Raw genomic sequence first — 27,045 nt, 5'->3', positions numbered from 1 at the left:
TGTGAGACTTCCGTTTCGTAGGTTTTGTTGCTCTGATTTCCTTTTGTGTTAGGAATTACTTCTTCATACTGATTACTTACTACTTCAGTTTGTATATTCATGTCTAGGTGCTATTTAGGAGTAGTGTGATGGATTTTTTTTTTTTTTTTAATTTTATTTATTTATCCCCCCTTTTGGTGATGCTGACACTCGGGATGAATCACAAATGCTTTTTTCTTAGTTATTAATAATGCCTATGTTACTAAGACATGTAAGAATGGTAATTACTGCTTACAGTTTCATCATGTACTTTTTTTTTCAACCAGTTCAGTTTTCTTTAGTCTGTTTTGCATTAGTTTACTCAGGCTGAAATAAGTGATTTTTTTTGAATGGTAGAGTATATTTAGACAAACTGCAAAACCACTATGTAAATAACCAGTTTATGGAAGTACGATAAAAGCTTCAAGTGATGGTGTTTAGAATTTCACTTCCGCTGGTGAGGTTCCCTTAAGAATCTCCTTTTTAAATAACCAAGAAAATGTGAAGCTCCAAGTGATCTGCTTCACTTTTCCCTGTCCTTCTGTTGGAATAAGTCAAAGAGTAGTGTGGTGGTGTGATTATTTTATGTAAATCCTGTCATCTCTAAAAAATGTGAGAAGGGTGAATTCTCGATTTCATGATTTCCATACACTCAGCAGCCAACCAGTCATTTTATTCTGTAATGCTTTTTATTTAAATGTCTGCTTTGTTTGTAAGTGGAAATATAGTAAAATGCTTATATGTGATTTCTCTGCTGCCTGTTGTCATCTTTGCTGGTTCTAAGATGAAACTTGTGTCTTCCAGTGGGGTTCCAGTGTATACCTTTGTTACAAGAAATCTGTGCCAGCTTCTAACTCTTTAGCATATAAAGCTGGTAAGTAATTTTAGAAGCAGACTGTCCAAACATGCTAACAGAAGGATTCAAATGCCTTGTTGAAATCAAATAATAATTTTAAAATCTCAAGTGCTGTCTGTCAGAATTCTGTTCCTAGAGCATGTCAGTTGAAATCAACTCCTATAATGCCTTCTTTGCTTTCCTCACTTTTTCCCAGGCAAAAAAACCTCCAAAACCTTAATAGGAATAGCATTGTTCTGTATTAATTTAGTTCTTATCATGACAGGTTTGGTAGCTTAGGAGCTTTAGCGGAAAGCTTAGCAAGCATTTCAGATGTAACAAAAGACTTCGTATTTCTTGTGTTGGTGATGGTGGAGAAGGAGTAGTTAAAAATTCCTTTCAACCTTACTCATATTTCTTCTTATGTCTCATAGCTATTGCAACATCTTTCGTTTAATTTGAAAGTTAAACGTGTTTCTTCCCTTCAGTTCCACAACTATTCATTTTTTTCTTATTTGAGGAGAGTGAAAAATACTCTGAACAATAAATGACAAGTCTGTCTTTTATAAGTTTTTAATGCATTGCTACAGATTATTATTTTTTTTCTGAAGAAGTCCAAAAAAACTTTCAAAAGAGTTTCTACTGAGCACTAAGTGCACCAAATTCCTTTGCAAGGAGTAAACTACCAAGTAGAAGTGGAAAGCATAGATAATTAAGTCAGTGTGCCATAAAATAAGCTAGATGAACGGCAATAGTAAACCAGTGCTTGTGTGCCTATTTTCTACCAGCAAGAGTTAGCTATATTTCCAAAAATTGAATAAATGATTTGTTTAAATTGAACATATTGACTGATTAGCAGAAAATGTGCACAGTCAGCTAGTTCATCCTATTTTCAATGGAGGTATTGCTGCTGTTTTTACAGTAGATAAATTATCACTTTCTTCATAGGAATTTCTTTGTAATACGATCTATTCCAATGGCACATTTAAATAGCACAGGTAATTCCCAGCTGGTTTAAAGTAAAAATCTTCACTAATCAGTTTTTACTATGTACTGTTTTTTGAGTAGTTACCGAAAGGGAGTGCTTCAGTATTCATACACAATTTTAAAATGATTGTTACTTGGATGACTTAGTCTTACTGTCAAATGAGAGACTTTCTTCTTCTGCAGATGTAATCTTCGGTTATAAAGTCCAGATAACCAACAGACTTTGCTGTATATTGTGGAAAATATATTGCTTACATTATTTAGGGCTTGCAGAGCAAATGTGCTTACTTTTCCTTCTCCCATTCTGAAGGCTTAATTTTCAGATATCCTCAGGAGAACTATGAGTCATTCCCACTGTCAGAATCTGTACCTCTCTTCTGCCTTCCTATGGGAGCTACTATTGAGTGCTGGGACCCTCAAACCAAATATCCACTACCAGTGTTCTCAACATTTGTACTGACCTGCTCTTCTGCAGAAAAGGTATGGCTCCACACTGTGACTAGTTTTTGCTTTTAGTTCAAATGGCTGCTACAGAGATAAATAGGTATTGTTTCTCCTGTATTTGAGAAATACTACAAAATAAATTGTTAAATACTTCCCTTATAAAATTGTATTTCTTAAGCCTTCATGTAAGACGACAGTAAACCAAAACAGGAAATAGCTGGAAGAGTATGGGCTGTTTAGTCACATGTAAGCTGAACCATACACTTAACAAAACCAAAACTCACAGTGCATGGATTTCTCTGTTCTTTCAAGTAAGAAGTTTCTGCGAATGGAAATGTAGCCTACATGTTAGAGATGTTCGCTTACCACATGTGTTAGCAATGTTTAAGTTGTTACGGTTTTCCTATGGTTACTTTAAAAGCCACTTCTGTGTGAATTTGTGTAATTGGGCTCTGTAGGTATCTATGTGCGTGAGTAGGAAAATAGTTACTAGAAAACAGCAGGGCGGGGAAAGGAAAAGTATGTGCTGAGAGGTATGTGAAAGGCTCTGAAGAACTGAGGAGCTCCTGAGACCAGTGGTCCTGTTGAATTCACATGAAGTGATAGATTCAGAACACGAGCTGTCTGCCGAATCTGTATAAGGCCACCAGCACACAGGGGCACAAAAAATGTGTTGCATTACTCAGCCCACATGTGAGAAGGCAGTGTCTGCTATACACAGACACAGACTACAGGATTATTGGTACACCTGATGGAGCAAGGGAACCCTTGTTTGAGGTTGGTCTCTCAGCGGTTGCTTCAGAGTGCCGTGTGTGTGTGTGTGCGTGTGTGTGTGTGAATAAGTGATTGTAATGCGATTAGCTCTCTGTGACTAATAAACAGCAGTTTGGCTCTAGTAGTGATAACAGCTCAACTTCCACTCTGCCTCAGTCCCGTATCAGGGAAATTTATATACTTCTCCATTTCCAAACAACAAAAAAAGTCTTTGTCCAATATATTAATACTGCTTCTGCAAGGAGAAATGCAGTAGCTGCCAGTATTTTTCTCAGAGAGAAGATATACTGTGGTATCCATCTTTCCCCGTTATCCTTTTGCTAAGCTTGCCAGAACAATTCATTTAATTATGAAACTTGACAAATAGAGAAGGAATATTAGAAAAGGTTGGTAGCTGTTTAGCTTGATAAAATGAGTGAAGTCAAAGCTAAAATAATTTTGTTTACTGTGGTAATGATAGGGGAATTTACTGAACACAAGCGTCTCATGAGGGTGGTGGGGTTTTGTTTGGTTGTTTGGGTTTTTTTTTTTACTATAACGGTTAATGGATAGGGTTTTGTCACAGCATGCAGTTTGGTTCCTTCCCTTTCAATTTACTGAGTATGAATACTTTGTTGAGGAAAGTACAATGAAGAAGAGGAAGAGAGGCACAAGAGTCCAAAGCATTTCATTTATGTGGATACTTTATGTATGTTACATAAATGAAAAGTCATTTCATAAGCTACCAGCAAAAGCACTATAGTGTGTGTGCAAACACCAAAGACTTAGGGATGCTTCGGAAGTTCTAACCCGATCTCCTGTTAAATACTGCGTCTGCTCAGCTGTTTTTCTTCATCTTTTAGGTTTATGGTGCTGCTATTCAGTTTTATGAGCCTTATCCCCGGGAGCTGCTAACAGAAAAACAACAATTGCAGCTGGGTCTCCTGACAGCTGTAGAGAGGAAAGTGGTTACTTCCAAGTCCATCAATTCGAACAAATGCATCTGCCTTCTCTCACACTGGCCTTTCTTTGAAGCATTTCGAAAGTTTCTGATGTTCATCTACAAACTCTCTGTCTCTGGACCTCATCCTCTTCCCATTGAAAAGTATGTAAAACATTTTTCAAGTTAACGTGGGAAGGTAGTTATATCAGCTCAAGAAGCCATGTGATTTATACATGTCACACTTTGGTATATTCGCTCCATCCTCTTGCTTGCACTGTGTAGTTTATGTTGTACTCATAGCAGTTATCACTGCTTCTGTTTAATAGTAGTGGCTCTTGCAGTGCCAGGAAAGTGAACGGGATTTTACTGTGGCTTTTCTGTTAGAATATGTCAAACCTGTTTACCTTTCTCTTAACTATGTCAAACACAGAAAATGGCTGAGCTATAAGATACATGCTAAGGTTTGCAGTCCTGCATTTTAGGTTAATAAATATAAGCTCAGGGACTCCATGCATTAGCAATGAATATCTGTGTCTGTTTCCAAGCACTGCAACTAATGTAAAGTGCGTGTGTGTGTGTGTGTGTGTGTTTAAACTCTGTAGAGGATGCTTTTCATGGTCCTAAAAGTTTGCTGAAATATGATGTTACCTTAAAAACTGTATTAGATGTCTGGCAGTGTAGTATATAGTCTCTCTTAGCTAAGCCTCATTAGAAACTCTGTAGAATGGGGTTAGGCTGCCTGGGATTTTAAATGGCTTGCCTAAATGCCAGTATATTCTTATCTTTTGCATACATATCTGAAGCTGCCAGTATTAATTTTCATGCATGAAATGTGAGTGAATGGAGCTTCTTTGTTTCAGTTTGCATAAATAGTCTCTTAAACTTATCAAAACCGTAAATAAATCTTAACAGCCTTTCTAAAACATGGTACCATAGTAATTCCAAAATGTGATTAACATTGTTTTCAGTCCCTGATTAGTCCCCAGTGCTGGTTTTCTAAGATCTTGTCTTCTTTTCAGGCACATATCCCATTTTATGCACAATATACCTTTCCCTTCACCACAAAGGCCAAGAATTCTTGTGCAGGTAAGCAAAACATATGCTTCCGTTTTCAGTTACAATAATGGCAAACCCTCTTTCTTGCTTTTGAAAGCTTGGTTTCTTCCTTTAGGCTTTTTACTCAGCTTTGAGTACCCATCTGCTGGAAGGGAGAGGGGAGCAGATGGATGGGTTGGCCTTCTCTTTCATTGATATAAACCTGTGGTAACTTAGCAAAGGAAACTGTTTCAGACTTCAGGTGGCACGGATGGCAGCAGCGTCCTACTTGCACTTTTGATATTTCTGCCATATATTACCCTTTCATTTTATAGGCACCATTTGTATTACCTCGGGGGGGGGGGGGGTTGTTTGTTTTCTGTCTTTCACTTGTCCACCCGCTACTGTGGGTCAAGGGTTAGTCCCCCAGGGCACTGTCTCTTGTGCTTCTCTGTTTAATCACCTAGCAGCAGTTACATATTCAACACTGGGTCACAGACAATTTCCTGTAACATCTGAGAATTGTTTCAGTGACTAATACAAGCTCTGTTGACCTAGTGAACACAGGTCCCAAATATTGTCTCTGATTTGTGTCTCTTGCATGACATGGTGACTCTTGTCTGCCAGGCAGTTTGTGAGACTATGGAAATACATTTATATTGGAATATTATACAGTATTAACTTTGGAGTTGTCCATATCAATCACATACTACTTTGTGTTTCAGCTTTCTGCCCATGATGCATTAATACTGTCTCAGCCAGTTTCTACACCATTGCCATTAAGGTATCATTATTAATGCTTTAAATGTATGCTACTTGAAAAATTCAGAGGCAAAGAGGAATGAGTCCTGGAAGGAAACCAAACATTACTGCAACATTATTAGATCTTATAAACAGAAAGCTCAATATGCATTTATCATACTATACAGTGTTGTCTTTTTGACATAGACCTGTCCCTTGTGGAAGAATAATATCACTAATTACCTTGAAATGAAGTTGAATTGCCAGATTATTGTAGGAACTCTGAAGAAAGAAGCAGCAGGCTGTGAGGAAAAAAATACATGTATTTAAATATCTTGTATTTTCAGAACCTGTGTAGTAAGCAAAATTTTTAATAGCATAGATAGACTGTTTGTTATCTTGGTTTTTTTCCCTTTTTGGATCCAAGAGAGACATTTACATCAAGCAGTAATGTGAAATCAGTCAATGCACAAGTATGCAAACATTTTGGAAATTCAAAATTATACCTAAAAATTGGTATTTGTGCATGAACGTTGGTGCAGTCTCTGTGGATACTGCCTGCATCTTCTGGGCTGGAGCTCCATATGATTGTGACATGAGGTTTTGGTTGGATGGTTTTGTTGAGTTTTGGTTTGTTTTTAAGTTAAAAACCAAAATATTCTCCCTTTTTAAATTTTTTTTTGCCCCTTAAACATTATCATGTAATATTCTGTATGCAGAAGAATCCTGTGTTTAATCACATCTGTTACACAGCCTCTTAAGTGAAATATTGCAGCCAGCCACCAAACTGCGAAGTAACATGTAAGCGCTTTTCTAAGGACAGATTTTACACCCCTGTGCTCTTACAGATGTCATTACAATTCCTAAATGTGTACAGTCCAAGCAAATGCAATGGAGTCTAAACCATAGAAACTAAAGGCATGTTGCTATCAGAATGATGGATTGATTTTACTTGACTGGTATTAGAATTTGATACTGTGATTCTAAGATCACATGAATAGTCTAGTTCATTATTTTTGCCTGAGGTGACCCATCATATGAAACTACTGGTGTTATTTGTGCTTGGATTAGTTGTTAAGCAGTTAGATCTGTTTTACTGTTACAAAGACAAGATGCCTGTGCATATATGAGAGAGAGTGCCATAAACAACACAAACTCAGCAGTAGCATGGTATAGTGTATGTTTCTTTAGCAATAGAATTTGAATTTAGGTTTCTTTGTGGCAGTACAAGTCTCATATTGAGGTGATGCTATAGATAGGTAGATATTTGATGTGTGGTAATATTAACACCATTCAACCAGTTGGCCCCAAACAGTTGTCAGAAGTTTGATAGTAGTGACTTTTTTTTGGTGTTTTGGTTTGTTTGTTTTTTGTTTGATCCTGTAACATTCTTATTCTCTTCCCCCTTCCCACCCATCCCTTAGTGGAGCAAACTTTAGCACTCTGCTCATGAATCTTGGACCGGAAAACTGTGCCACTCTGTTACTCTTTGTATTACTAGAAGGCAAGATCCTCCTCCATTCTCTTAGACCAGCTGTGTTGACAGGAGTTGCTGAAGCTGTAGTAGCTGTAAGTACAAAGAGTTCTGTACAGCAGTGAGAGAAATCAGTTCAAACTCCACAGTTGTTACAAGGCTTTTTTAAGTTAAAATGATTTATGCATTAAATGATCATTTTTCTCAGCAATAGCATTTAGTTAAAGTGCCCTAGCATGTCTTATTATTATAACTATTAGAATGATCAACATTTTTGTGTAGATAACTAAGAGATGTGCTGTAAATAAGTGGTCAAACTTGAAGACTTTTCTGACAGTGTTACAAGGCTTTTAGAATTTCGTTTCAATTTGCTGCATGTAACGTCTTGGTTTTTATTGTGCAATATCTGTTGTCTTGTTTTAATGTGTTGATTTCATTTAATTTTTCCTTCAGATGATATTTCCATTTCAGTGGCAATGTCCGTATATCCCCCTCTGTCCTTTGTCTCTGGCCACCGTACTCAGTGCACCTCTTCCATTTATTGTTGGAGTTGATTCACGATACTTTGATCTGTATGATCCACCACAAGATATTGTGTGCATTGACTTAGACACAAACATGGTGTACATGTAAGTTCTACGGAGTTTTTACATTTATCTGTAGATGGAGAGATTGCTGAAATGCTCAGGCGATAAAACTATTAAATACTGGTTTATCCAATATGGTTTGCTTCTTACTGTCCTCTGTTCTTTTTCTCATTTCTAATGCTTCATAGCAAATTGAAACTTACTAAATCAAGGGTCAATACTTGGCGCTGCCTATAAAAATGTGATACAGAAGTTGCTATAATTTTAGTAACAAAGGTAATGTGTTCTGGTTTGTTTTTCCACTTCTAGTACTGCTTATTAGGGAAATGGGACAAAAGCTAGAAAAGAGGAGGAAGAGTTGTTTGGGGGGGGGGGGGGGGTTCTGCCCCACCATTTCTTACATTTTCACCTTGACCTACCACTTTTGAATTTGATTTGCCTGTGTTCAGTGACTATTGGTATGAACATGAGTGCTTCAGGACCCTTCATGACAACTTTTGATGCTGTCTTGCACTCGGAGCACTTCATGTTAGTGTTAATAAAGAAATTTTTCTCAAGTTAAAAGGGCCAAATTTTTGGTGAGATCAATCAAGCAAAATTTGGTGTCTTGACTACATTCAATCTAAAATATTTTCACCTAATTATTATGTTTTTAATGCTAATCTTAAATTGAAGGTGTTGCGTGAACAGTTTCTTCACACCTTGAGGAGAGGCTAATTCAGCGTAACTCTTCGGTTTTTCTGTAATGTATCTAAATGAGAGTACAAATAACTGAATTGAAAAATTAGTTGTTTCAGATGTTTAATTGAGTAACTTTATGAATTACCTTTCCATTTTAAATTAATTAGATCGTAAATAGAGGCATGTAAGCTAGTTCAAGATGAGGGTGAACATCACTACATAAAGTGCGCATCTTTTCTCTGTGAAAATATAGTTTTACTTCATCTCACATCACTTTTTAACTTTTGACTTTTGTTTTTACTAACTTGAGTTAGAGTTAGTCATTTGATCTATGGGTCAGTTGAATGCTGTCTTGATTTTCATTGTGTCAAAAGGACTCCTCCTCTACCGAAGCAAATGTTTCCTTTACATTACTGACATGCTTTGTTTTATTAGTAACATCAAAGGAAATAGTAAACAATGGGGCAGATTGTGTTTATTTTTTGTTTTTTTTTTTTTCTCCTTCCCCTAGGTCCCCATTAAAAACACTGCAAAAAGCATTTTCATCACTGTATATCAAAGTATTATGCCACCAAAATAATGATTATAATAGGTGTGGTGAAAGAAGAATCTATTGAAGAAACTCAAGGAAGATAACTTGTTTATATGAAGATATTTGCAGTGAAAAATACCCGAATGTTTTTGTTCATAAGTAGAGTGGAAGTTGAAGACTGGGTTGCAGAAAAATGAAGGAGATAGAAACAGGGGATTTAGCAGGGAGACAAGGATGTCAAGATTCTGTTGGGATGACTGCTAGAAAGACCAAGTACCAACCTTACTTGGATTGATTCCTGAACTAAAAATCTACCACTGGCTGACCTGTTATGAGGCACTCAATTGGAAAGATTTTTGCACCTTTTCTTTTACTGTCTTACAAGTCCATTCCTCTTTCAATAGTCAACTGATCTTTTTCTTTTTTGCTGCCCATTGCATATATCTCATCTGTACCACTTGTCAAATTCCTCTGGAAGTCAAATATCTGTAACATTTGACTTAGGTAAATGTGAGATGTTGGAACCTGCATTATAAAACTTTTTTAACCTGGAAATGAGGATATTTTTCAATTTTGGAGATGTGTAGGTAAAACCAAATCTCCATAAAGCACTTTGTGTTGAAGATCATACAGAATTCTAAAATACTACGTTATTAGTGAGTAAAGATTAAGGTTCCATTTTATTTTATCCATGTCTGTTTCTGCCCCTCTTTATTTCTGTGGCAATGCTGCTTTTTTTTTTTTTTTAGGTGTAAAAGCATTTAACAACACTGTTGCTAACTTCGAAAGACTGCATAATAGAAGAACAACATTTGAAAAATTCATTATTTTCTAGTACATCAATCTGTCTGTCTAGTGTCTTTTTAGAGCAAGTTTGCTGCTATCTTCTTTATGATAGACTGAAGCTTTATTTACTGCCAAAAAATACTGAAGGCCTTTTATTCATTCAGCATCTTCCTTAATGCCTTTTTTTGGATGTTTTCAATCTCTGTGAAAGTAACACTGAAAGCTGGTTAAGGAAAGTAGCCTTTTTAGGGCAAAGATTTGAGAGTTTGTTTTATTTTTATAGCAGGATTTTTTTCCTTCCATTTTTGGAACAGTACCACTTACATTGTTTATGGGCATGCCGTTATGGTGGGGAAAAAAATGGGCAAAGGCATCCGTAAGCATGCATTTTTTCTGTAACTCCTGAAACTTTGGCCTCCTTCCTAAGATAGTTCTGTGTCGATGCCAATTGAGCAAATAATAATTGAACAAATATTTCATTGATGCAAAGTGCAAAACAAGCAGTGACAGCATCAGCTCGGATAGTAATAACTGATTAGGTCTTGTGGCCACAAGGTTTGTTGTACTCCCTGTTTCAGCAATTCTGCCCCACCTTCTGCCATCCAGAAAGAGGCGTAGGAGTTCGCAGGATTTACTTCCTACTCTCTCTCTCTTTATATCCAACTGCTTAAACAAGGTCTGGCATTGTGCCCATTGTCCTTCTAACAAAGATGAGCATCCCTTTAGGCCATTTTACCCCATTGCTTAATCAACCACATAATTTCCAAACTGCGAACTGAATTCCCAGTCTTCCTAGTCCCTGCTAGCCTGTGGTTGAAGCTGGAACTGAGTTGCCATAGACATCTTAGTGTACCATATGACCATAAAGCTACCAGACTGGTCTTCCAGCATTTTGCAGTAACAAGTTCATGTTGTGTTCTAAACTGCCTTTATTTGTATCAGTAGCAGTATGGCAAGTTTATAGTAGTATAGAATTTGCATAGTAATTACGTACAGGTTAGTGTGCTTAAATTATATTAGCAAGAAGGATAAAAATTCTGAAAGGGAAATCAGCTAAGTGAAACTTCAACAAAAAAGTCTAAATCAAATCTTAATGCAGATCCTCTTTAGAGACTGGAGAAAACTGTACTCATAACTCAATTTATACTGTTCTGTATCTGAGGAAATGATATTCTGAGTTAAGTCACTCCCATTTTTTTATTTTTGACAAATAGGAACAGTGATGATTTCTTTTGAAAATAATTTTTTTAGTTACTAAGTTCTGAAAATGAAGCAACTTAGGGCTGTGGGAGCTATTCTTTTTTATATGGTCTGTATTTTATATATCCTTTTTTCCCTCACCTGTGTTTTAGATCAGATGATAAGAAGAGCACCAACTGGAAGCAGTTTCCTAAGAAGCCGTGTAAAAGTCTGCTCAGCACCTTAAAGAAACTGCACCCACAGCTGGCAGCAGGTGAAATATATAAATTAAAATGGGAAGGGGTAAGAACAGAAACTGCCTAAAGCAGGGAAAGTAAATATTCAAAGAAAACTACTAAATTTTCTGATACACACCTACAAGTCTTAAATTGTAATTAGTATATAAATGTAAGGACTTCCTTCTGTCATATGTGGTGTGAATTATTTTTTTAGACTTTTATTTTCTTCGCTGTGACTTCTTAAAATTTGAGCTCTTTTTTTTTTTTTTAGCCTTTACTCATGACTAAATTATATTCCAACAAAGATTCAGCTAAAACACGTTTTGATCTTGACCTGAAACAATATTCACAGTTCTGATCAAAATGATCAGAAATAGAGGAAATTGGGATGTGGGTAAAATAATGTTGAATATCTCAGCTATTGTGCAGATACTGCTAAATATCTCAGATAATGACTTTTCTACAGAAATAATTGAGTAGCTAAATTTTGACAAAGTATTTTGTCAAAAGAAAAAGAAAAAGAAAAACTGACCATCTTCAGCCTAATGACTTGGACAGGTAAGAGCAAAGTTGTAGCTGACCTAACAGTTTTCAGGTGTTGCTTCTTTCTGACTGTAGATAGGCTCTTTAAGTTAAGCTCGTTCAGAATATGTTAGGTTGCAACATTATGGAGAAGGAGACAATGATAGCCTCATAGGTATACAAGATATACAAAATTTGTGAATTACAGAAACAGAAAAGTGCATTAATAAAGAGGTAGGTGTTCTTGCCTCAATTTTGTATAATTTTTTTTTTTTTTCAGATAGCCTTTACTTCATCTGTTAGAAAACCTCAACTTTTCTTTTGGTTTTATCAGCAGGGTATGTCATGCAATCTACCTAATACAGAACTACTTCCTAATCTTAACTTGAGCAGAACCAGTGGTCTTTTTTAGATGGATAGTTTTTCTATTTTGACAATATTATAATTGATATAATATTTATTTGTATTTATATATACATATTTATATTATGATAATTGATATTTTTGTTATAATAAAAAGCATGGAACTATAATTTTCAGCAGTACCTGCTACTGTTTTTTTTAAGAGTGCAAGAGTAAACTCTGAATGTCGTCTACTTGTTTCTGCCCTTTGGTGCACTAAAATGTTAGAATTTTGATTAGAAAAATAGTTTTAGGCCCTTTCTTTCTAGATGTGTAATCTTCAGAACAGGGAAAACATGGTCCTTTGTGTTTGTGTTGATATATTACTGAAAGACTACATTCAGTTGGGTATGTGGTAACATTAACTCAGCTGAGATCTTCCTCGTTGTTCCGTGTCCCAGAGGGCTGGATGAGTTACAAAAACACATAATGAACTCTTGAGGTAGTCTGCCTTTTATATGGGCCACATCAATAGGAAAATAATCACAAGATTTCTAGCGTTTGTCTCTTCTGAATATGGGCAAGTATAAAAAAGAAAAATCCGTCTTCAGCGTCTTGCAAAAGTTACCTGTTTGAATGCACTGAATTTTAATATAGAATTGTATGTGTTGCTCATTGCTAGTTCACAGGAAAACTCAAGAAGGCTCTGCAGTGGAGATGACTCCTATTGAGGCAGATTTCTCCTGGCAGAAGAAGATGATAGAACTCGAGATGGAGATCCAGGAAGCTTTTCTCCGTTTCATGGCATCTATTTTAAAGGGTTACAGAACATTCCTCAAGCCAATCACGCAGGCACCTTCAAATAAAGCAACTGCTGCTGATTCCTTGTTTGATCATCAAGGTAAGCATGAGGCAAACCAGCTGCTGATAGCATTGGCAGCATTACAACTTTAGGGTTGAGGAGCTGCTTAACTTTAAAAGGCCAGAGTTCCCTTTGGTTGTACAATTCTTGACAATGTTTAAAATGGCAATTGTATAAACTTAAGCTACTCAAAGTTGATTAGAACATGGACATATGCACATAGAACTGCAGTTTTGCAATAGCTCTGGTATTAGAAAAGCTGCCTCTCAGTAGCATGATGCCCTCTGTGTGGCATATTCCATAAGGGCAGCTCTTGGGAATGAAAAAATATTTCTTGATTTGTGCAGAGCAAAAATGCCAGAAGCCCAGTAATGAAGAACAAAGTAATGTTCTTGATATAAATAGGAAGGTAATAGAGAACAAGGCAGAGATCAGAAACATAACAAAACAATAGTCAGCAAAGGTCATCTTATTTTCCTCATCTTACCACCTTAACTTTTGAGATTTGTTCATGAGTTGAATGCTAGATAAAATGTCACAGGTGTTTTGTTTTGCATGTGGTGGTGGTGTTTTGGGGTTGGTTTTTTTGGGGGGGGTGTGATTTTTTTTTTTTAATTACTGGAAGACAGATTTGAGAAGAGATTTTTAGTCAAAGGTTTGGAAAGTCTTAAATATTTTTCAGGCCCATCACCTCTTAGGATAACATAATTTTTATTTTAGTATTGTTTTAACTGTTAGATACTTCTGCTTTTGTACAAGGTCATAATCTCCTTTTTCTTGCATAAAAAGTTAACAAAGTGAGCAGATTACATGGGGGTAATTGCTTGCCAAGTATTGTTAACTATGGTGAAAAATAACTATTAAAAAAAGCTGTTATTTTAATCTTCGGAATGCAAGTAGCGATAAGTAGTTGTTTTTATTGATAAAGCTAATACTTTCTGTATTAGCACTTTAAATATTTTATGTTGACACTTTTTATGTTAGTTTCTTATGGAACTCATAACTGGTATTTAGTTGTGTGTTCCTTTTTATAACCAGGGTTTTTAAAAAGCAGAGACCGTGCCTATACAAAGTTCTACACGCATCTCACCAAAACGCAGATATTCAGCCGCTTTATTGAAGAGTGCAGTTTTGTGAGTGACAAGGATACTGGCTTGGCATTTTTTGATGACTGCATAGAAAAGGTGAAAAACATGTAACAATACTATTAAGTTATACGCTTCTGTTCATTTTGTGGTGTTGTCCTGGTTTTTAATTGTAAAGGTAGATACCCTCTGCAGCAAGTGTTTTGAGGGATTGGAATTCTTGGTGGTTATTGCTGAGTCATTTTCTTCCTTCATCTTCTTGCATGGTCATCACTTTCTATGTTGATGCAGGAAACACTCATTAAAGCCCTGTAGGATGTCAGGCTATAAGATAATGTGAGAAATACCAATAGCTGACACTTTAGCACAATGCCATCCGTGTCTACCCTTTAAAGGTTAATCACCCTTCCTCTAATGTGGAATTATCTACCAGTGGTCATCTGCGTTGTTGCTCTTTTTCACAGAATTTAAACTTAGAACACAAAAACATGCCTAATGCTCCACCTGTGGTCAAAACTGATTTATGTAGATAAGATCCCCTTTCATTGCCTGTATTTTATATGAGAAAGATTGCTGTAACCCATTCTTGTTTTTTGAAACAAAGTCTCTTCAGCATGGTTCTGGTCTAGTGGGTTATTGAGTTTATAGTTTCATCTGTAAAATGCCAAGTTCACAACACAAAAATTAGGCGCTAGAGAATTGTATGTACTCTTTTAAGGTGTATATATATGATTCTTTCTGGACAGAACCTTCATTTTCATACCAAGTTCTTATAGAATGAGTCTTTGATTCTATATTGATTCCAATCAAATTAACACTTGTAAACAGACCACAAGATAAGTGTTTAAAGGTTTTTTTGCCTTTATTTTTCTTTCTGCTGCGTATGGGGTATGCATCTAGAGTATGCATCTAGAGTATACTTTAATATTGTTAATAATTTGATATTATTGCAGGTTGTTAATGCATACTTAAATTATCGTATTGAAAATATCTGCAAAACAGCAGTTTCTTTCAATTAAAATAAATGAAAGCACTTTCCTTTGATAGATTTAGGATTTTGTATTTAGTAGATAATGTCAACAGATTGAAAGCATGCTGATTACTGCATTTTCTTACTTTCAGCAAAGGAAGTATTTGAAAAAGATTAATTGCTTCTACAGTAATATGAAAATCTAGTGTTTCTTATTTAATATTTCAGTAAATGACACAGCTTTAATAGAATTATTTAGGATTTTTTTTAAGTTGAGAAGAAACTATTTTTTTTTCTCTTTTCCCAGCTCTTTCCAGATAAAGGAACAGAAAAAGGAGAGAAGGTACTTTGTCCTTCAAAATGTTTACAGATATCTGATCGTGAAATAAAAATAGAAAGACAAGGCTGTAGACTTGATATATGAGTAATTAGAACAAATATAATTTATTTTGTATATTGTCATGGTTTAACCCCAGTCAGCAGCTAAGCACCACGCAGCCGCTCCCTTACTCCTCCCCACTCCCAGCAGGATGGGGAGGAGAATCGGGAAAGGTAAAACTCGTGGGTTGAGATAAGAATGGTTTAATAACTACAGTAAAATATAATACTAACAATAATAATAATAATGAACTATAATAGTAATGAAAAGGAATATAACAAAAAAAGAAGAGGGGAAAAAAAGGGAGCGGGGGGAACCACAGCGATGCACAATGCAATTGCTCACCACCCACTGACCTATGCCAGAGCCGTGATCTGCCCCTCCCAGCCAACTCCCCCCTGTTTATATACTGGGCATGACATTCTGTGGTATGGAATACCCCTTTGGCTAGTTCGGGTCAGCTGCCCCGGCTATGCTCCCTCCCAGCTTCTTGCACACCTGCTTGCTGGCAGAGCATGGGAAACTGAAAAGTCCTTGGCTTAAGATAAGCGCTACTTAGCAACAACTAAAACCTCAGAGTGTTATCAACATCATTCTCACACTAAATCCAAAACACAGCACTGTACCAGCTACTAAGAAGAGAGTTCACTCTGTCCCATCCAAAACTGGGACATATATATAACCAAATACAGTACATATTAAATGTATTTTTACATATACTAACATAATTAATATTAAAAAGGACATTTTATCCCAAAGCCAAACTCTGTACTTAGAGTACAAACTCTGTTTTCAGGTTGATGTAGATTCTGTTGAAGATGCACGGTTGATTGAGCTTGATGAGTCACAAAAAAGTGAACACACAGTGTTCATAATGCCACCAGAACCTCCCTCTGATGACGGACAGGACCGAGTGCCAAAATACAGGTACAAGTTAAACAGCCACATGTAGTGAAACTAGAACGCTTACAATGTTAGGCAGGGTAGATGTTCCGTCTTGGTGCAAGACTTGCCTTAATATAGTGTTCAGAAGAATCTTTAAAAAGATACAAACTGCCCAGATTCTGGTAAGTTTCTGAAGCTCTAGAAGTCAATGTTTTGTGTGTGTGTGTGTGTGTGTGTGTGTATGTTTAAGGGCACGTGGATTTTGGTTTTAATTTTTCAGTAACTTCTTGCCAACTTTATAGTAATACTTTTCTACATGTATTCAGTGTCTGTCTTCCTGTTTGAGCCATTTACGTGTATTCTGCACTGCAGTGCACTTTGTTTCACAGTGGGAACGACAGGGGGTGGGTAATAGATCTGCCCAGTACTATTGATCTGCAGCTGATGAACCAAAAGAACAAAACACCCAGTCCACTTTTCAGACTTCTTTCATTCAGTGTTTTTCAGCCCTGTGCAGGAAGTGTGGAGTTTCAGACACTGTGGGTATGATTTTTTTAGTTCCCGTCTCTCTTGGAGGTCACAAAGGTTCTGTTCCCAACTGTTGTCCTTGCTTCCCTGACCTTCATGATACAGATGGCAGTGTGGTTCTTGTTTCCATTGTCTATGGAGATTTAATGTCCAAGGCATCTTCTTGTGATATCTTTGTGAATAAGACTAAAAAGATCTTGTTATCTTCTTTCCTTCCCCCCCCCCCCCCAACCCCCCCGCTTCTTTATTCTCCTGTTTGTCAGTTCTTTGCACGCAAGTTGTCTTCGTATGGCTTTCCTGCTATCAGCAGATATGTGAAAAGCTTTTCTTTTCTTTTCTGTTTTTTTAATCATCTATATAGCTATAAAAACTTCCCACGGCTAGATTTCAAGCTCTTTGACAGGCCACAGGAGCTCAAGCTCTCCTTCAGCAGACACCCAGCTGGAAGCAGCATTTCAAATAGTCCAGCACTCATGGCAAAGAGGACAAAACAGGTCAGATGAGTCTTACTGTAACCGCTGTGTGAACACCAAAAGATATGAAGTTTCTTGGTAAAATTGCCACTACCTATTTATACTATAAGTTAATGTTGTTAGAGGTTAAGTCTTTGTAACTATTGAGAATCAACACGTGCAAAAGAAAGAAACAGAAGGCAACAAATAAACAAATTAGCATCTGAGATTACAGTTTATTGTCAAACCCATTTTTAAGCTTTAGACTGTAATATAAAACAAAAGGAAATTAAAATTAATGCTTGAATGGGGAAGAAAAAAAAAGAGGATTAACTCTGATGCTAGTTTTTGCTTGCAGAGCCTTAAGAAAGTGGTAAGAAGGGAGCTTCAGTTGAATATTTGTCCATTATTATTAAACGCTTATTTTTAAGAAGCCAGTATTTGAGTTAGTAATGGCTTCTAGATTCAGGATGTTACATCTTTTGTCTGCTCTTTTGTTTTGTTTTACCCTTACAGGAGATAAAAACAGCTCATAAATTAGCCAAGAAGTATTACGTAAGCCCCCCACAGTGGGCTAAGTGTCTCTTCAGTCATAGTTACAGCCTATGGTTTATTTGTCTGCCAGCCTACATCAGAGTTGCACATCCCAAGGTCAAAGCACTGCAGCAGGCATACGATGTTCTAATTAAAATGAGGAAAACTGATGTGGAACCACTAGATGAGGCAAGTGCGACTAACAAAAACATTACCATAAACATGGAATAGAAGACAAGGTGCAAATACAGTGTGTTTCACCGCCACTGCCAGGTTAAGCATACTTAACAGTTTGATCTGTTATAAAGCCACCTTGAAAGGATCTCAAAGGAGTCTGTTTAACTAGGGCAACTGGAAATTCATTTCCTTTTTCGTCACCAGCGTAGTGTCAGCTGGGTCAAGTACTCCAACGTAGTGTTGCTAGCCTTCTCCCAGACTTCTTCAAGAATGAAGTTCTTGAATATCCCTATTTTTTAAATGCACTTTGAGTTAATGCTTTGCGGCCTTACTGAACTGAAGGGATAATGGGTTTGTGTGCAGCATACCTTTCTTTCAGTAGTATCCACAGGCACACAGCAGCAAGTTATCCTGCTTTTTGCGTGGGCGTTTCCTTCCCTCCTTTATTTCGCAAACAGAAGAGCTGAGTGGAAAAAAATTCAGCATTCTCAACAATGTGACTGCTGATGTTATTTCAGCTCGTGTGATTTCCTGTTTAATTTTTGCTGCCTCTCCTGGCTGTTGAGTGTTATGTACTGGGTAGCTGCTCTCACATGGCTTTCCCTTTTACATGTGTAAAAGTTGGAAATCAGGGAAGAGCTTAAGCTGTTTCAACATATTTGTCATCAATCCATTTATGCATTTCTGTATCTTGTCAGGTCTGCTACAGAGTTGTAATGCAGCTCTGTGGACTGTGGGGTCAGCCTGTTCAGGCCGTGAGAGTCCTCTTTGAAATGAAGAATGCTGGAATACAGCCAAATGCCATCACCTACGGTTATTACAATAAGGTAAGAGAAGTCTTGACGAGACATACTGGACCAATGTCTCTGTTGCTGTTGTCACTCCCCTTGTCCTGTAGCATGTTTTGAAGATTGTTTCTTACAGCTCTTCACTTGGATTTGCTGATTCTGTTGGGCAAGCAATCATTTTGGACATGCTTACAGTTCACCAGATGTACACTGTATAGTTTTACACTGTTAAGTTTACATCCCTGTGCTGTTTGGCTAACCAAAAATTCTGTTGAAATACACATTTATAGTGTTTCCATTTCCAAGTTTTGGAACCTGTCTAGTGCTTCCGTGTCAAAACCAGCTGTTCCTAGGTATATCCTTCAAGGTAGCAGGATCCAAGGTGGATGAAGGCTGGAATTAGGCTAGTTGAAGTAGCCTTCCCCTCTTTTCCTTGCTTCCAAGTTCCTGTAATATGTTAATGAAACTTCTTAGTAAAGTAAACTCTGTAAAGTAATAGGAAAAGAGGTGCTACTATGGTCTTTTGTTGCTGCTGAAGTATGTCAATAAGAACAAATCCCACCTTGTTTACTGAAAGAAATCTTGATCCATTGTTTGTTGTTACTCAGCTATTTCATCCAGAGCTGTGGGATAAAAGGGAACAGCTCATAAAAGCTCAAATATTTGTCCTTCTTCAGGTGGTTGACAGGAAATGCCTTTGAGTATGGAAAGTAAAGCTTCTTACTGTACTGTGTTTCTTAGTGTAACTTTCTTGCTGTTTTTGTTATTGCAATATATCTTTCTGTAGGCAGTTTTAGAGTCTCCTTGGCCTAGCAGTAACCGCAGTGGCATATTCCTGTGGACAAAGGTACGAAACGTAGTTCGTGGCACAGCACAATTTAGGCAGTGCTTAAAGAAATCAACGCAGAGCCCACGAGTACCTGTGATATCAGGTAATAAGTTCATTGAAATGGATTTATTTCTGCTGAACAAGAGCATGACATGCTTTCTGAAGGATTGCAGCTAACATTGTGGCTTTTACAAGTGGAAAATCTTTCCTTGAGTGTATAGAAATTGATAAATGCCAGCTTGATGCTTGAAACAGTCTTAGAATATCTTTCACACTGAAGAATTAATTGTCTGAATTCTGTTGCTAGAATTTCATATTTTTATTTTATATGTGCAAGCAAAAGTATTTACTGTTGTCTGAAGAGGTTAGATTTGTTTAAAAACCTGAAAAATTAAATCCTCTCTTACTAACCAGCTCTCGTTCATGTCTTTAGCTCTGCGGAGTACCACGGGTGGAAGTGATGGGGACATGGTGAGCCATGGTAGCGTGGATAGTTCTAATGATGCTAACAGTGGGGAGCACACTCTCTTCGTCAGTGACTTAGTCAGGCTTGATTCCATTGATAATCACTCTAGCACAGGTACTAGATTCTGCTGGGTTTCACTACTAACAGTCCCCCAAAAAGCTAAATTTTCTAGTCTCCTGTTGATTTCCCCTCCACAACCACCACCTTCCCCTCTTGAGGCTGTAGAGAATGAAGCATGGAGTTAAACTATGTAAAGAAAAAGAAATACACTGTTGTTGAATATTACTCCTTTACCACAGATCATGCTACTACTTTAGTTTAGAGTGAACCGTAGCAGAAGTACTGTTATGTTAAAATAAATGTCTTGCTGTGGTCTCATGAACCTTGCTTTTTGTGCTAATCTTCAGAAAAGGTATGAAGCCTCTGACATATGACTCTGTTCAATTTTTGCATATTGTCATTTATTCATAGAAATTATAGTCTGTATGAGTAAAACCTTACTCTGCATTAAAGGAAAGCACTGAAAGTTGCTGAGGTGATTAGAAGCTAACACTTCAAAATGTTGCTCCTTCATGGTAATCTAGAAAGGCCTAATTAGCATTCCTGGAATTAGTATGTTATGTTTGGTTATAGTAGACTATGCTTTTAAAGGCCATATTCAAGCTTCTTAATAGTAGTTCCTAGAATTGGAAGTAAATATAGAAATTATCAGAACCTTGTCATACAGTCTTTATGAGACACCCTGGGAATGGAAAGACAGGTCATAAGCTGGAGAAAAACTCTGCCTTAAATGTGGTGTGCACTCTTCCAGACAAACTGGAGTAAAAAGAGGGCACAGGAAGTTAATCACTTGACGTGGCAAGACAAAATTCATGGTTCTTCATATCTGCTTTAGTACTGATTACATCCTACCTGTGCACAGTCTCAACTAAACTTCCTTTCTGTGTGTACTTCAAAACTTAATGTACAAATGGTTCTGCGCACTCTTTATGTTTTTAATATCTTGAGCCCTTCTGTAAAGAGAACTTTGAGTCTGATTCCTGTGCTTCATCTGATATGCCTGCCTAGATTACTGAACTTCCCTTCTCTCTGCTCTTTGTTGCTCTGCTTTTTGCTCTTTGCTGTCTCTTGGGTGCCGCATTTGTCCTTGGCTATCACGGTGTGTGGTGCAGACTTATATGGTGTGAAGCCTTGGATGCACGTGTGCGTTATTTCTACCCTTGAATGTTACTTCTGCAGGTAATTCACCCATTTATTGATAGGGTGTTTTCACTTCTGTGCAAAGCAGGGATACTAACATTGTTGAAATGATGATAGAAAATAAGGACCGAAGAATGTCAGAACTTACTTTTCTATATAAAAGGTTTTTAATATTGTAGCCAAATGTAATAATTGATGGCTGCTCAAACTTTTAAATTTAATTCTTTTTTACGTGGTTGCTCTTTGTTGGTGAAATAAACAGCAGTAATATGTATTGTAGATAAATTATGTCTGTCGCTGAAGTTTTATGGAGCTTCCTAATACCTTTCACACTCAGTAACTTACTTACACTTTGATCTTTTTAAATACTGTCGTGTATTCTAATAGGTACTCTAAGGCATATAAATAATACTGTTTAACATGTTGCTGTGGGATATGTCCCATATTGTATTTTTATATTTTTGCATATGCAGCAATGCTTCAGGTAAAAATAACGAAGAAAAGAGTGTCTTTCTGGCTTGTTTCCCATGGCAGACTTTTTGGACTACTGTAAACTGTTGTTGTTTTTTAAGAATGAGTTACAGCTGACAAGTTCAACTGATATCGTGGAGGAACAGACTTTTTAAAAAATGTTTAGATTTTTACTTTTTTTTCCTGTTACATTTTATACTTTGCACTGTAGCACAAAGGTGTAGCATAGTTTACAGTTCTTTTCACGGATGTATTCATTGTTAGAAGCTTACTCATTTACTGTTGTGCTTGTCTAAATTTCTTTTGTAGATGCATTTGAGAATTTAGCTTGCTCAGCAATGAAATATTTCATACTAATGAGAAGAGAAAGGAATGAAAGGAGATACAGTGTGTTAAAAGTAGCTAGTCACTATAGTGTTCCTGGGGGAATAACTTGTATTTAATATAATGATTAGACAAGTAAATTTGGATTGTATAGCCTAATTGTCTCTGCTGTCACCATCGCCAAGTAGATCTGTGCACAGATTAGGCATTTTGGTGATCTTACTATGAATTTTCTGGCAAAACAAAATGTGAAACAAATTAATTTCAGGTTTTTTATTATTGAAAAACAAATTTAGGAAAGAAAAAACAAATCTGAGGCATGTGTTTGTATTCCTTCAAACAGGTGGTCAGTCAGACCAGGGCTACGGATCAAAGGATGAACTTTTAAGAGATGATGGGGATAGTCTTCATGCAACTGAAACACAAATAGAGAAAGATATTTCTTCTAAAGCTGAAGACCTAATAGGAGGTTAAGTATGCATGTTTACATTGATGAAGGCTTTTTATAATACATCTGCTTCATGCATTAGACTACCACAAATACTTAATGTATTGAATTCGTAATGTTGCCAAGGTCAAAATATGACTCTATGAAATCTGGTGGACTACTTCTGTGCCCTAGATAATAGGAGTGGAATACATACAGGTAGAAATAGCCTTTTATTATACCAATTTAATATAGATGGAAAAATTGGATAAGTGCTGGGGCACACAGTATTTTGTATTGTTCCTCTCATTTGTATATTTGAAAACTTGACCATTTTTTTTAGCTGTACCCGTTGACCTAATAAAAGGCACTACTTTTTCCTACAAAATCTTCCTAGCGGTAGAAAATATGGTCATCTCCTGTCTTCTATCCAGATTTTGCCCTTAGTTTTTCTGTATTTTGTCTTTCTCATTACTGAATCTGTTTCGTATCTGTATTACTAGATCCTTAATGTGAGTTAGGGCTTCTTAAGCTGTCATTAGACAAATAGCCCTGCATGAAAATCTTAGAACTGCTGTTCCTGCTCTACTTTGGTTAGTTGAAAAAATACCAAGGGAAGAAATTGGCATATGCTCTAACCTTGTGAACAGCTAAGCACTCTCTGCATAATACTGTCTACTGTCATCTGTCTGGGTGTTATTTCCAGGAAATGCTCAGTACCTAGTAGAACTGATCCTTTAGGTTGTAATTACATAAGGGAACAGTGTTTAAGTTTGTAATTTCCATAACAGTGCAAATGAAATTATTTAGTTTAATTAACTAAAGTTCACATTCTCTTTCTCTTAGAGGTTTGTACTGAGAAATCTGATGAAAAGCAACAGCTGACTACAGAAACTCATAGTCCGACAGACCCACCTCCTTGGGGTAACAGTATTGTGAAAGTTCCATCTGGCATTTTTGATAGCAGTGGAAGGAAGAGCAGTGGTGGTGAGTCACTGGGTGGAACAGAGCTTGCTAAAGTCCTGATCTTGTTGTGCTATAGTGTTTTGTGATCTCTTTCATGCTATGAAAAGAAACAAAACTTCTATTTGAGGTACAGATATCTTGCACAACATTTGCTTTCCACCATTATCCTTTGCAGGTGACTTAGAAGGAATCTGTGGATTCTAAGGTTGAAAATCACTGTTGACTAGATTGAAATCAAGATTTTCCCTGTCCCACACTGAGAGTGTTTCAGTAATGTACTAGAAAACCAAGAGAATTAGGGTCCCTACTCTTGATTTTGTCACCTAAACTTGGACAAGTTTACCTCGCTGACCTTGGACAAGTCTCTGTTCCGGTGGCTTACATTGCCAACGTATAACCTGGGAACAATGCATGTTGTCTTTGTGCCATACAATATTTATTTACGTATCTGGAGTTTTATGATGAGGAAGACTTACGGATATATAAAAGCCAAATCTTGGGGCTCATTTTTTTTCTGCCTTTGTGCCTGTCCTTGACTAAGTAAATGTATTCCAGCTTCAGTGTAGCTTGAGAGCAAAGAATTGAGTCTCGGGCAAGAAGTTGCCCAGAACCATTCTGGCAATTATGAGAGCTGATGACTAGTCAAGAAGCAGCATTGATGTGAGACTCAAACATCGTCCAGCAGTGGATAATGGTACATCTAGTCCTCTGTTGGGATCCTAATATAGTAGAATTCCCGTACTTATGGAGGTTTTTGCCTAGCTAACACAGCTAACACAATTCCCTGGAGGAAATGGCAATATTTATAAGATTATAAGTTTCTATCTTCCACATGCTAAATTTAGTTAGCTTTTTCTAAATATGGCTGTGTCATAAACAAAGTAATGCTTCTGTGTTGTGGAGACACACACAATAGGTTGGGTTTTTTTTTTCAGAACCAGAATGAACTATGGAGTTTGATTTGTAGGTCTGTGAATATAGATCTGGAAAAAAAATAGAGCAATCTTTACTTATAATTGTACTTTCCTTTAGTTCATGGATGTAGTACCTACTCCCTGCTGGGTGTTGGCACAGGGAAAAGAGGTAGAAGCCGTAAAAGGCTTTGACTTCAAGGAGTCAACGAGTAGATGACTTTTGATCTGCAGGATGCCTTTGCAGCCAGTAAAATAACTCGTTCATACTAGTGTAACTTCTTAATGGATAACTTGAGATTGTGGTGCTCCTAGTCTTCTCACGGGTAAGGAGATAAGGAGATTTCACTTGGTTTCAGGAAATAAACATTTTTGGTGGCAATGGATACCATATTAATGCCTCTTCTTTTTTAGAAACTGGTTCTAGCCCACTGTTCATAACTCAGGATTCAGTTGAAGATGTAGTCTTTGGTGATGTTTCTCCTAAGAAAACAAGTGAAAAAGGACAGAAGAGGCAGAAACTGTTTTCAGAGAGAAGCTGCAGTTTCAGCAGTGAAAGCAGAGCAGGAATGCTGCTGAAAAAAGGGAGCTTGGACTTGCATTCTAAAGAAATAGCAATAATGATGGGAGCAGATGCCAAGATCCTAACAGCAGCTTTATCTGGGGCCAAAACTTCACCCTGTCATACAAATAAATCCCACAGCTTTGAAAGTATTGCTGACCAGCAGGTTTCTGGCATAAGTGGCACTTGGAGTTGTGTGACTGAGAGTGATTGGGAATTGGAGCATAGGTCTTCACCAGTGCTGGAAGAACCTGGGGAAGGGCAGGAACATCTTGAGAATGGAAGAGATGCAAACATGACCACAGTGGAAGACATGAACCTTGAACAGTCAGCTGAGTCCAAAAACCAGAAACCAGAATCCAAAGATGCAACTACTAAAAGGAATAGCTTTTATGGAGTGGTTAAGCCTATTGAAAGGGAAGATGTTGAAGTAGGCTTGGACCCTTTATCTTTGCTGGCTACTGACAGCACGCAACCAAGGCATCCAGAACCCGAGGAAAAGTTGGTGTCACCAGTTGCAGCACGTAATTTGGCAGATGAAATAGAGAGCTATATGAATCTGAAGAACCCATTGGGTAGTAAGTTTCCCAGCATGGAACTGCACAAGCCAGACAGGGAAGCAGAAGCCTCTGGTACACTTGGTTACTCCCAAGAAAGGAGGTCAAGCCTGCCTTTGGATCCTGTCCTGCCATCCCCCAAGTCTTATGAAAATCGGAGAAGTCCTTCTGTCTCCAGATCCAAAACATTCACTGGACGACCAAAGCAACAAACGCATCCACGAGTTCAAAAGGAGCGGTCTTCATCTTTGACAGGACTGGGTCGTTCTTCTCCACATGGCTCGTTAGGATCTGTCGTAACAACTTTATCCAATCTGAAGTTAGACAATATACTGTCTGGACCAAAAATGGATGTTCTCAAATCAGGCATGAAGCAGGCTGCCAATGTGGCCAGTAAGATGTGGGGAGTCGTAACTTCAGCATATAGTTACTCCGATGATGAGGCAAGTGTTTTTCAATATGAAAAATTTGGGGAGGCAAAGTTAGAGGGGTAACTTCTGTGTCCAGGAGATTGCTTCACGAGATGATGGTTTTTATTAAGTATTGACTTTTATTAGCTAATAAAAATTGTATTTTATGTATGGTGGAGTTTTCCTCTGTCATTAAAAAAACACTTGTCAGACAAAAGCAAATTAAATGGTCTTAATGCAGTAAACTTAAACTTTGACTTTTTGTTCTCAACATTCACCCCCCATTTATTTATTTATTTATTTATCTATTTATCTTTTTATTTATATTTAAAGAAACTGCACCAAGAAACCCTACTAAGAACAAAATTATGTCATCTGATATGATACCATACTACCTGTCTTATTTAAAAAAAAAAAAGACAAGGTTGTGAAAACAAATCACAAACCTAAGAAGTCAGGTTGGTGAGGATTAAAGTTGAAAGTCATAAAGGATGGCCTGAGATCTAGTAAATTCACTCATCAGGAATTTGGAAACGAAATGTTATGGTTCTTGTGTGAGCACACTTGATTAACAGAGTCTTTTTCAGAGTAAAACATTTCAGAGTTTAATGATACGAATGAAAGAGGAGATGGAGGGTTGAATATTATAACTTCTTCCTTTCCATATATGTCTTGTTATTGTGTCTCCAAACAGTTTTCTCTCTTAGAAAGGCCTCTGCTTGATGCAGTTAATGACTCGATCTGGTGTTTGGCTTTCAGGATCTTTTGTCTCCCCTCTTCAGGCTGTTAAGATAGCTTCTTGTTTCCTTTTTCAAATTCTCCCTCCTTTCTCCATCCTCCATAAAAGGTGGGAAAGGGGAAAATAGCTGTCTGGCTTTATTTCTATGTGAAACAAATTTAACTGATGTTACTAATAAGGTCCTTTCTATTAAATAAAAAAACATTTTTCTTAATTTTTTTTTAACCGGATTTTGCCTGTGACAATGAAAACTCACTGTTTTGCTTTCTTTCCTGAGTTTTTTTCCTGTGACCTAGGTTTTCCTGTGTGCCTGTCTATTATACTGACCTATTCCGTAGAATTTTGTTTTAACGGCACATCATAATACCCTTAATGTGACTTATTTTAATTTCCTTCAAGGATCTTTTCATTCTTTCCTCCTATTT

At 37.1% G+C, this 27,045-nt stretch overlaps 1 protein-coding gene across 1 annotated transcript in view; it reads left to right on the top strand.

Moving 5' to 3' along the window:
* The window catches only part of DENND4C (DENN domain containing 4C), a 77,485-nt gene that overhangs the window by 32,320 nt on the left and 18,120 nt on the right, over positions 1-27,045 (top strand). Inside the window, exons 4-23 of the mRNA XM_050913750.1 lie at positions 823-892; positions 2,151-2,320; positions 3,901-4,142; positions 5,000-5,066; positions 5,741-5,799; positions 7,181-7,325; positions 7,684-7,859; positions 11,169-11,269; positions 12,781-12,999; positions 13,999-14,144; positions 15,323-15,358; positions 16,191-16,321; positions 17,169-17,301; positions 17,776-17,982; positions 18,669-18,797; positions 19,546-19,690; positions 20,021-20,167; positions 22,392-22,517; positions 23,322-23,456; positions 24,767-25,914. Coding sequence (XP_050769707.1) covers positions 823-892; positions 2,151-2,320; positions 3,901-4,142; positions 5,000-5,066; positions 5,741-5,799; positions 7,181-7,325; positions 7,684-7,859; positions 11,169-11,269; positions 12,781-12,999; positions 13,999-14,144; positions 15,323-15,358; positions 16,191-16,321; positions 17,169-17,301; positions 17,776-17,982; positions 18,669-18,797; positions 19,546-19,690; positions 20,021-20,167; positions 22,392-22,517; positions 23,322-23,456; positions 24,767-25,914 — 3,732 coding nt within the window. The remainder of the gene's footprint in view (positions 1-822; positions 893-2,150; positions 2,321-3,900; positions 4,143-4,999; positions 5,067-5,740; positions 5,800-7,180; positions 7,326-7,683; positions 7,860-11,168; positions 11,270-12,780; positions 13,000-13,998; positions 14,145-15,322; positions 15,359-16,190; positions 16,322-17,168; positions 17,302-17,775; positions 17,983-18,668; positions 18,798-19,545; positions 19,691-20,020; positions 20,168-22,391; positions 22,518-23,321; positions 23,457-24,766; positions 25,915-27,045) is intronic.

Source organism: Gymnogyps californianus, chromosome Z (assembly GCF_018139145.2).
Source record: "Gymnogyps californianus isolate 813 chromosome Z, ASM1813914v2, whole genome shotgun sequence".
NCBI classification, from domain to species: Eukaryota; Metazoa; Chordata; class Aves; order Accipitriformes; family Cathartidae; genus Gymnogyps; species Gymnogyps californianus.
This window is presented reverse-complemented; position numbering and strand designations above follow the sequence as displayed.